The sequence below is a fragment of the Zingiber officinale genome, chromosome 5B (genome assembly GCF_018446385.1).
Source record: "Zingiber officinale cultivar Zhangliang chromosome 5B, Zo_v1.1, whole genome shotgun sequence".
Lineage (NCBI taxonomy): Eukaryota > Viridiplantae > Streptophyta > Magnoliopsida > Zingiberales > Zingiberaceae > Zingiber > Zingiber officinale.
The window spans coordinates 98,322,616-98,332,630 of record NC_055995.1 but is presented as its reverse complement, the minus strand read 5'-3'; the positions used below and the strand labels follow the sequence as shown (position 1 = coordinate 98,332,630).

Here is a 10,015-nt window from a genome sequence, read left to right as displayed (position 1 = left end):
AAGGAGGGAGGTACACTAATGATCAAATTTATTTTTTAAAATCAAAGTTATTCAAAAATATGGTTCGGATGCCTGGGAAATGATAACTGATCAGAGGAGATTGGCAGGAGGGTTATATTCGGTATTACACATCACTTACCTGTGCCTTTTGGTAAATACCAAACGGTGATACGCCTTTTGATAAATACAGTATACCACGTACGCCTTTTGGTAAATTGTCGTATTTTCAACACTAGTTACGAGTAATTGTTAAAGGGCATTTTAAAAAAAAAATAAAAAAGTCGATTCACTTTTTGAAGGATATTCTTATTTCAACGCTAGTTACGGGTAATTACGACTTATGACGTAATAACTATTATAATGTGTAAGTGTTAATACAATATTGTTATAGTAGTGTAGTTATAAATTTTTTTTAGTCAGCATCCAATATTTAACCATTTAAATTGATTAATCTTAAGGATCAGTTTAGTTTTACGAAAATTTTTCATTGACCATCAGAATAAATACAAGAGTATTGACAATGAGCATCACAATAACATAACATTCTAGGTTTATTATTTCATTAGAGAAAAATATTTTATAATACGCTGTAGCTAGGGAATCAAACTGTGGATGTTTAAAAAATTTCATGGGCATCATGTTGCTGCATTCTAACTCGGGGGACAATAACAAGATATAATAGTGAATAGCAGACCTGAAAATACTGGTTGTCAAGATGAATCTTCATATATACTTTCCTGTTTACCTAGATGGCTAGTGGAAAATTTAGATAGGATCAGACTAATCATTTCACATTATTCCACGTTACTTGACTTGAGTATTTTAATAATTTTTTAATAGCTTCTATAATTATTCTAAAGTAATTTAAATCAATTTAAAGTAATTTTGTTGGAGTTTATATAATTTTAATTATTTTAATATAATAATGTTTGAGATTTATAATTTAGGATTAAGATTTAAAAATATAGTGTTTATGAATTTATCTTTCACTATATAATAGCTATGTAGTAGCTTTTACAATTATTTTTAAAAATAATTTTTATCAATGTAAAATAATTTTAAATGCTCTGGATTAACTAAAATGTATTTTTTATTGTGCTCAAAAGATTTTTATATATTTATATAATAATATGATATTATCCATTTAGACTTGGTTCTTATGGCTCTACTGTTATATGTTGTGCAATAGATAGCTACTTAGTAACTTTTATAAAAATAATTTAATATAACAGTATTTTAGGTATAATAATTTTGAATAAAATAAAATAATCAAAATGATTAAACATGATGGTAGCTACAATAATATTTGATTAAATAATACTTTTTGATATAAATTTTCTAATGGATCACCCTTTTTATGTTGTTTGAAAAACAAACATTTTTTTTAATAATTTACATAAATTGAGATATTCATTTGATTTTTACCCTATTTTATTTATTAAACTTATTTCTTAATTTATAAGCACAATAATATACTAATAAAAGCTCACAAAATTCAAGCAATTCAAACTATATATGTATATATATATTTTAATTAAATAAACTGGGCCGCTTTCTCCGATTTCTAGCAGGCCAGGCCCATCATCTCAAAACGGAACACCGGACGCCTTGATAGAACGCGGATCAGGTTGGCGTCGAGGATCAAAGCGAACAGGGCGGCGATGGGGAAAAACGAGTTTCTGACGCCGAAGGCGATCGCGAACAGGATCAAGGCGAAAGGGCTGCAGAAACTCCGATGGTACTGCCAGATGTGCCAGAAGCAGTGCCGGGACGAGAATGGCTTCAAGTGCCACTGCCTCAGCGAGAGCCACCAGCGCCAGATGCAGGTCTTCGGCCAGAACCCCACCCGCATCGTCGAGGGTTACTCCGAGGAGTTCGAGCGAACTTTCCTCGATCTCGTTCGCCGCTCCCACCGCTTCTCCCGCGTCGCCGCCACCGTCGTCTACAACGAGTACATAGCCGACCGCCACCACGTCCACATGAACTCCACCCGATGGGCCACCCTAACGGAATTTGTCAAACACCTCGGCCGCGCTGGTCACTGCAAGGTCGAGGACACCCCCAAGGGATGGTTCATGACTTATATTGATCGCGATTCCGAGACAATCTTCAAGGACCGCCTCAAGGCCAAGCGACTCCGTGCGGATCTGGTCGACGAGGAGCGCCAGGAACTCGCAATTGCCCTCCAGATAGAGCGCGCTGCTTCCCTCGCTTCCACCTCATCTAATCTACCCGAGGGTGCTACAGATCCCAACCCGATCGTTCCTATGAAATCTGAGGTCGGAGGGAAAATTGCTTTTTCGTTTCAGCCCGCATCCTCTTCGAAGTCGAATCACGTGGACGAGCATTCCTCCAATATTTCAAAGTTAGGGTTTGATGAAGGGGCGGATGCACGGTCTGAAAGTAGAGATAAAAAACGCTCTAAATCTGCCCCTTCTGATGGCGGAGGAAAGTTGTCTGCTCTTGAAGAACTCATGAAAGAAGAAGAGAAGGCAAAAGAGAAGAGCAACAGGAAGGACTACTGGCTTTGCGAAGGTATTGTGGTGAAAATGATGAGCAAGACCCTGTCAGATAAAGGGTACTACAAGCAGAAAGGGATTGTTAAACGGGTAATTGATAAATATGTGGGGGAGATTGAGATGCTGGAAAGCAAACATGTGCTTAGGGTCGACCAGGTGGAGCTGGAGACTGTGATACCTCAGATTGGCGGACTTGTAAGGATCGTGAATGGAGCTTATCGAGGATCAAATGCAAGGCTGTTATCAGTAGACATGGAGAAATATTGTGCAAAGGTTCAGATTGAGAAGGGGATTTATGAAGGAAGGATTCTGATGGCTGTCGTGTACGAGGACATTTGCAAGATTATGCATTGAAGGTATCAACTTTCTTCTGCTGTTTGTTGAAAAGGCTATGAACCTTCTTCACTACTCTTCTTTCAAGCTAATTTGTAAAACCAATATTTGCTTGCTTCAAAATCCCATATGTATTCATCTTGTTTTGCACCTTTAGTTTCTGTTTTGTAACATGTTAAGGTTTTTTTGAAGCTAATGCCTTTGTGTCTGATGCAATTTGTTTATTGTAAATGGTGAATTTATATATATAACATGAATACCAAGTTGCTGCTAGAAAAAATGCCGTTTCATAAATGATATTCTGGAAATTTGTAGTGACTTTTTTTGTGGTGTTTATGTTTGCTTGCTTCAGAATCCCATATGTATTCATCTTGTTTTGCACCTTTTGTTTGTGTTTTGTAACATGTTTAAGACATTTAGGAAGCTGATGCTTTTGTGTTTGATACAATTTGTTTATCGTGGATGGTGAATAACTTGAATGGCGTCTTGTTAACAATACTACATAGTCCACCAAGTCATTGCCAGAAAGGAAACCTTTTCATAAACGCTATTTTGGAAAATTTGTAATGGCTTTTTGTAGTGTTTTGATTAGTTATTGATGGAGTTTAATACTTGCAGGTTAATAAAGGCTGCTGCTTAGGGTCATATTCTGCAACTTTTTTTTGGCTGATCTGGCAGCTTTGTATCTGTATTTTTAGGCAGCCATTTTGGTAGGACCTGCCATTTGATAGTTTCTGCCTCCTATGATTTGGGATACTTGTAGTTAGTTTTCTGGGTATTTGAACTTTATCGCTTTATCAACTATTTCAGACATTCTACTCGAGATTGTTGGGGATTGTTGATTTAGGCTGTTCAGTGTATCCATCAGCGGTTTTAAATCTCTATTAAAAGAGGCTATTGAGGTACTTTTGATGAGTCCCCTCTTGGGAAACTATCTTTGTTTTGTTTTTTCCTGCAATGGGCATGTGACAAATTGACCCAAGCACAAGCATCCTTGCAGCAGTAAGTCACTCAACCGCATCCTCGCAGCTGCATCTTTTATCCTTGAGTCCCTTCCTCGCGATCTCACTCATGAGATCGTATAATGGCTTAGGCTATGATGGTCATATAGCGCCTATGCAATGACATGCACTTTCTTGTAGCAGCTCCTCCTAAACATGGCAACATTCTTCTACGACTGATCATTGTAGTGTTTTATTGATGCCCCTTTTTTGATTCATCAATGCCTCTCCTAGCTGCCTTGTTCATATTAGGTCAACTATTGTGGTGAGGATGCGGATTGGCAACTAATGTACTCTCCTTGGACTCTTCCTCCTTCGTTCAGATAAACTTAATTGTTTCTATTTGGTTCAGTTGGTGTGTGATAGTATATATTTTGATTGAACTTACAATCTTTGGTAATCCTAGCCTTCTTATGATTGCTACATATATGTTTGATCATTTTCTATAAAGATATTTCATGATTATGATGCATATAAAGATTTATATCAAACATTGTCTTACCTGCAAAGAGATGATAGAGATTTGTATTTGTTTTATTGTTTAATTACATAGCATGTTTTATTTGAAAATGATAAATCAAAAATGGACTAGACAACTCAATCAAATAGAAATATATTATTATTATTATTTTATTTTACTTCAATGGATTTTTGAGTTTAATTCTGTTTGATTAACGACATTGGTAAAATTGAGGGGGTGCTTGGTTGGATGGAATGAGAGTGAGGAATGAGAATGAGATTGAAAGTGTGTGTTTGATTTGGAGGATTGATGATGGGTCTCACGGATTCATTACCCTAAACATGAAAATGAGTCATTACCTAACAAAAGGAGGGGAATAGGAAAAAAATATTATTCGGATTCAAATCATATCCATACCCATTTTCTACTTCTATCAATCTCATTTCTATTTCTATTCCCTTCCACAAACCAAACACATCTTGAATCAACTAATTAATAATTACATGAGTATAAATAATGACTCGATTACTAATGGGTAAATAGAAAATGATTTAGTATGATTTGTAAAGTTCTAATTCAAATTTCGATTTTAAATTGAATTAAACTGAAATTACATTGAAAATTTTCAATCTAAACCGTTTCAATTTTGTTGAAAAACAAAATAAGTTTGGATTTAATTTATTTATAAAATTGATAAGCTCCTTCACTCAAAACCCTAGTTCTTAACTTAGCATGTTAAATTCGCTTGCCACATATTTCTTGTTGCCGTCTCACGTAGGGGTGGGCATAATTCGGTTCAAACCGGAAAAATCGACCGAACCGAAAAATTTCGGTTTTTTTTTGTTCGGTTTTTTCGGTGTTTCGGCCAGTTTCGGTTTAAGTTTTTTAAAATTCGGTTATTCGGTTCGGTTTCCGGTTTTGACTCCCAAAAAACCGAAAAAACCGAACCGGCCGTATTATACTTAAAACATTATTTTTATAGATATTTGATCATACAAGTGGATTAATTTCTAATTATTTATAATATAATAGCATAATCAAATTATATATTTATATTTACTTATTGTTATCGGATAACAAAATTTTAATATTACTTTAAATTCATAATTATTTTAATAAATTGATACTTTTTCTTTGTCTCTAAACTAATATTTGTAGTAGCACAAAATCAATTTAATTCATTGTATAAACCGTATATAACCGACCGTATAAACCGGACCGTATTACATAAAAACCGAACCGAACCGTAATAAAATGATTTGATTTTGGATCAAAAATCTTTAAAACCGAAACCGAAAAAATAAAACCGTAGTAGGGTAAAACCGGACCAAACCGGCCGATGCCCACCCCTAGTCTCACGGTGATATCATTTATTCTATATTTTCTAGTATCATTTTACGTCCATTAAAAGTTGATTCAAAATTTATTAAAAGAAAAACTGGTACAAACACCAAAGCACTAATCATGGTGGGCGTGTTGCTTTGTGTTAAATGGTTAGCAAGTTCGATTGTCTCTGAAACCACGACTTGAGCATTCATATTCATTTAGGGTCGAGTTAAAGCTCATCAAAGCCGTAAAATCTGCGACTCGATCAGCCAAAGTGATCACATCATTTTCTGCCATCAGACAAATGGTGGAGAAAGAATAATTCACTTTATCTCTGATGAATTGAGGACATGGTTCATAGAACTAGAATTTGGTAAAGCACGGCTTCGCCACAAAGCATCAGTCATCGCTCTCAGCGAAGCAACAAAGCAATCTCTTAACATCAGCTATATTGCACTCTATATAGCCTGAATAAAAATGATTGTGTCGACCAATCAATCGTAAACCAAGCCAGTGCCGGTGCAGATATATTCTGTCGGTTGGTTCGGAGATAGGATGCTAAAGTTGTGCGATACCATTCACACAGCCACCCGATGATTCAACTGGGCACACATTGATTCCTCTTGTTCGCCCGGGTGCACCTCCTTTAAGAGAAGATATATCGAGCAACAACCTACCAAACATCAAGCCAAGGGTGATTAGATTTTCCACATAGGTTGTTGTATTGAATCTGGCAGTGTGTAGGATGACTTACAAATCTTTATCACCACAGTGGAGGAATGTTTTATCCGTCTTGAATTCTACGTCGGACACAAGAATCTTCGAGTTCTTCATGGCTGGAATGAACAGGATATTTGTAACTTCGCTTTGAGAAATCAGAATACTTGAAAGCGACATTACAGTATAACTTACTTGATCGATGTAAAGGAGTAGCTAGTTCATCTGAAGCAATTAATTTCTGCAAAGGGAAAAACAATTTGGAAAAGTTTTTAGAACAAGCTTGTCGGACATTTGGATCCACAACTAGGTTGGTTATATGTCCACAAGGTGAAGATAGCTTGAGTACTTAGCATGAAAGGGAAGCAAGCACCTTAAGATTGTCATAGCAAAATTCTAGTTCATCGTTCACCAACAGATGATCAAAAGGACCGTGAGATTTTGCTTCATCCAGCTCTGCCTTGGCATTTCTTAGCCGTTTCTGGATCTGCTCCTCGACCTCTGTCCCACTGTTCAAAAACAAGAAGCATCAAGACACATACTAGATTTGTTGTGATCTGATGAGTGCATGAGCAGAAATAGCATCTAGTGTTCTCAAATGTGATTATATACCGTGCTCGTAACCGCTTCTCAAGCTCTTCAAATGATGGAGGGCAGATAAAAATAAAGATCGCATCAATAGAACTTGCCCTCACTGATCTCGCTCCTTGAACATCAATGTCAAGAATGCATCTCTGAGAATATAAAGTCCTGTAAGCAGAACAGAAAAAACACAGAACAGACTCCCTATTGAAAAATCAGATATCAAAATTCAGTACCTTCCTGGAATCTGTAACAACTTCAACTGCTTCAATACTCGTTCCATAAAGGTTTCCGTGAACGGAAGCAAACTCTAAAAATTTCCCATCTCTTATATCTTGCTCCATAGTAATCCGATCTGTGAAGTGGTAGTGGACTCCGTCTGATTCTTTCTCTCTTGGTGCTCGAGTTGTGTGGCTCACTGAAAATCCATAAGTTGATGGAAATTCCTTCATAAGTTTGTTTATCAAAGTGCCTTTGCCCACACCAGAAGGACCACTGATAACAATTGGTTTTGGTGCATTGCCAGCTACACCCTTACTCCATGCGACTACCTCGGTGCCAAATACCTTCTTTTGCTCCTTAACAAAAGGGGTATCCACCTACGAAACACAAGGTTAAAATGCTAAAATGAACACTTTAGCATCTAAATTCTTTTAGCAAATGCAAAAAAAAAAAAAAAAAAAAAGAGTCAGTTCAAACCTCAAGAAACCAGATGCAATCATCCAACTCAGAATCCCTCTTAACAATCAATATCCTATCTTTGTTCAGAAGAACAGCTGAGTGGCCTCCCACATGGATTGGCTTCATACCAAGAACAGTCGGGATTATCCTGCCCAAGTCAGTAGATGAATCTAAATATGTATAACTTTGTATAAAAGCCTGACTGACACAAGAGAGAGAGTGGATACACACCATGATCTTGTAATGTTATCAAAAATCTTTACATTTGTTGGCGAATTTCCTCCATACTCTGATCCTTTAACTACATACTGAGCATGGAAATACAAACTTTCAGATCTTCCTAAAAAAATGTTTACATCAGCCATGCTTGAAAATGGCTAACCATCTTATTGCCAAAGTTGGTAGAGGTCTGATAGGCTGCTGACTCAGAGTCATAAGCAACAGACAATTTCTCAACCGAGCTGTTCAGAATATACTCAGGAACTTCTTCCCCCTGATGATGATGAATTCCCATAAAAATAACATCAGACAACAATTTTCTGACAAAATTACATTTAGAAACAGAAGGATTCTTCAACAATCTTCTGTTTTAGGTGAACTAACCATTAAAACAAGCGCTGATTCTTCAACAATCTTCAGCTCCTGAATGAAGTTAGTCGGTGGCAAAGTCAATTGAAAGATTTAACAGATCCAATAAAAGAAGCAAATAATTCAAATTCAATAAATGCAGGTCAAAAACAAGTTCTTTAAGAACTAGAGCACATGAACAAACAAATTGAAAATCGAACCCAATCTTCCACAAGCTGGACGCCACTAAATCTTCTTTTTGGCTGATTGTCAATATTGCAGAGAACAAAGCATAGGATACGAGGAAAGAACAATGGGGTAAAAAAGAACGAGAAAAAAAAACCCAATCTTTCCCCGACAAAGACTCAAAATTTCCTTCTTTTAGCCAAATCAAAATTATGATTAGAAGACCTGGAAGACAATCCTAAAGACGATTTCTTTTTGTCCTCCAATGCCAATGTAAACCGTGAAAAAATCAAGCCAAAATAAAGCAGAACAAGAAAAACAAATCCCAAATTACGACAAAAGTAAAACGTAGAAGGAAAGTGCTCTGAGATCTTGAACCTACCTTGATCTGTGGACGAAAAAGCCCAAAGGGAAAGGAGAAGAGTTTGTCCTGGAACGAAGAATTAGCGGAAGCAAAGGCGGCTCTCAAACAGCCAATCTTTCCCTATTGCTGCTCTCTTCGATTCCTTTCCTATCAATCTCCCTCTTTAAATAGACAGGACGCGTAGATTCGTTGAACTTGCAGCAAAGAACTCGCGATTTCCTTCAATCAAACAAAAAAATATATTAAAAAAAAGGATCGAGAAATACCAAAAGCGCCGATTCTTTCGCACGAGGAAGTAGAAACCATGGACCGGACAACGAACGATCAAGATGATCGAACTGCTGGATGACTTGATCTAGACCGTTCATTTATTAAGAGCGATACATTCGTGTGGCAGAATAAACGCGCCCCGTAATGGACGGTCGAGGTTGATTTTGATGAGAAAACACGGAAATTTATGTCACAGGAACAAGATTCCGGGTCCCTGTTCCGAGAGGACTTGAATGGACATATTAATGTGATTAATATTCATTAATAATATTGGGCAATTAAATTAAGAAAAAAACTTATAATTCATGAAATCTTAGGAAAGATATATGAAATTGTATGGTCAGGACCACTCATTAAACATTACGATAGATTTATTTTAGATATGTTCTTATTTTGAATTAATATCTTATGAACTGTGATGTTATCATGCAAAAGTAACAAGTCACCAGAAAATTATTATTTTTTTTGTTAGATGGGAAAAAAATTAATAAGGGTTGGAAATGACAACAGTAACGTGCACCTTGATGGCCCACCATGCAGTCCTTTTTCTCCTTTGGACCCCACTTAAATCACACACTTGTATATTTAAATATACAAATATTTTAAATCACACACTTAAAAGTTAAATCACGCCTTAAATTAAAATTTTATATAAAAATATCTAAACATAAGAAGGAAATAAAAAAACAAAAAATTAAATATATGATAAATTATAGAAAACGGATTTATATTGTGTTGTCAAAATAAATATTAAATTTAATAAAATAATTTTTTATTTTAAATTTTAGATTTTAAATTTTAGATTTTAAATGAGGATTTTAATATAAAATATGTTCGGTTAAGATAGATTTTATTTATAATTTCTAAAGTTATTATTAAGGACGTAAAATTAATACAAACATATTTATAGCTTATAACCTACGCATTGAATAATAAGACTAGCTACAGATAGCTATGGCCGGAGACGTCACATAGCCTTGTTTGAGATGAATTCGAATATTCCCTGGCT

General features: G+C 35.8%; 2 protein-coding genes across 2 annotated transcripts; one reads left to right on the top strand and one right to left on the bottom strand.

Moving 5' to 3' along the window:
• Positions 1 to 1,623: 1,623 nt before the first annotated feature.
• On the top strand, positions 1,624 to 3,675 carry LOC121985144 (KIN17-like protein). The gene is made up of 2 exons (XM_042538434.1): positions 1,624 to 2,875; positions 3,471 to 3,675. Exon 1 carries the CDS (start codon positions 1,662 to 1,664, stop codon positions 2,871 to 2,873), a length of 1,212 nt encoding a protein of 403 aa, XP_042394368.1. The 5' UTR covers positions 1,624 to 1,661; the 3' UTR covers positions 2,874 to 2,875; positions 3,471 to 3,675.
• A 2,272-nt stretch (positions 3,676 to 5,947) lies between these two features.
• LOC121985143 (guanylate kinase 1-like) lies at positions 5,948 to 8,983 on the bottom strand. Its single transcript, XM_042538433.1, has 11 exons — positions 8,755 to 8,983; positions 8,223 to 8,261; positions 8,002 to 8,112; positions 7,851 to 7,927; positions 7,638 to 7,767; positions 7,175 to 7,537; positions 6,969 to 7,090; positions 6,730 to 6,865; positions 6,552 to 6,597; positions 6,394 to 6,475; positions 5,948 to 6,312 (listed from the first exon to the last, which is right to left on the bottom strand). Exons 2-11 carry the CDS (start codon positions 8,223 to 8,225, stop codon positions 6,198 to 6,200), a joined length of 1,185 nt encoding a protein of 394 aa, XP_042394367.1. The 5' UTR covers positions 8,226 to 8,261; positions 8,755 to 8,983; the 3' UTR covers positions 5,948 to 6,197.
• Between the last annotated feature and the right edge of the window lie 1,032 nt (positions 8,984 to 10,015).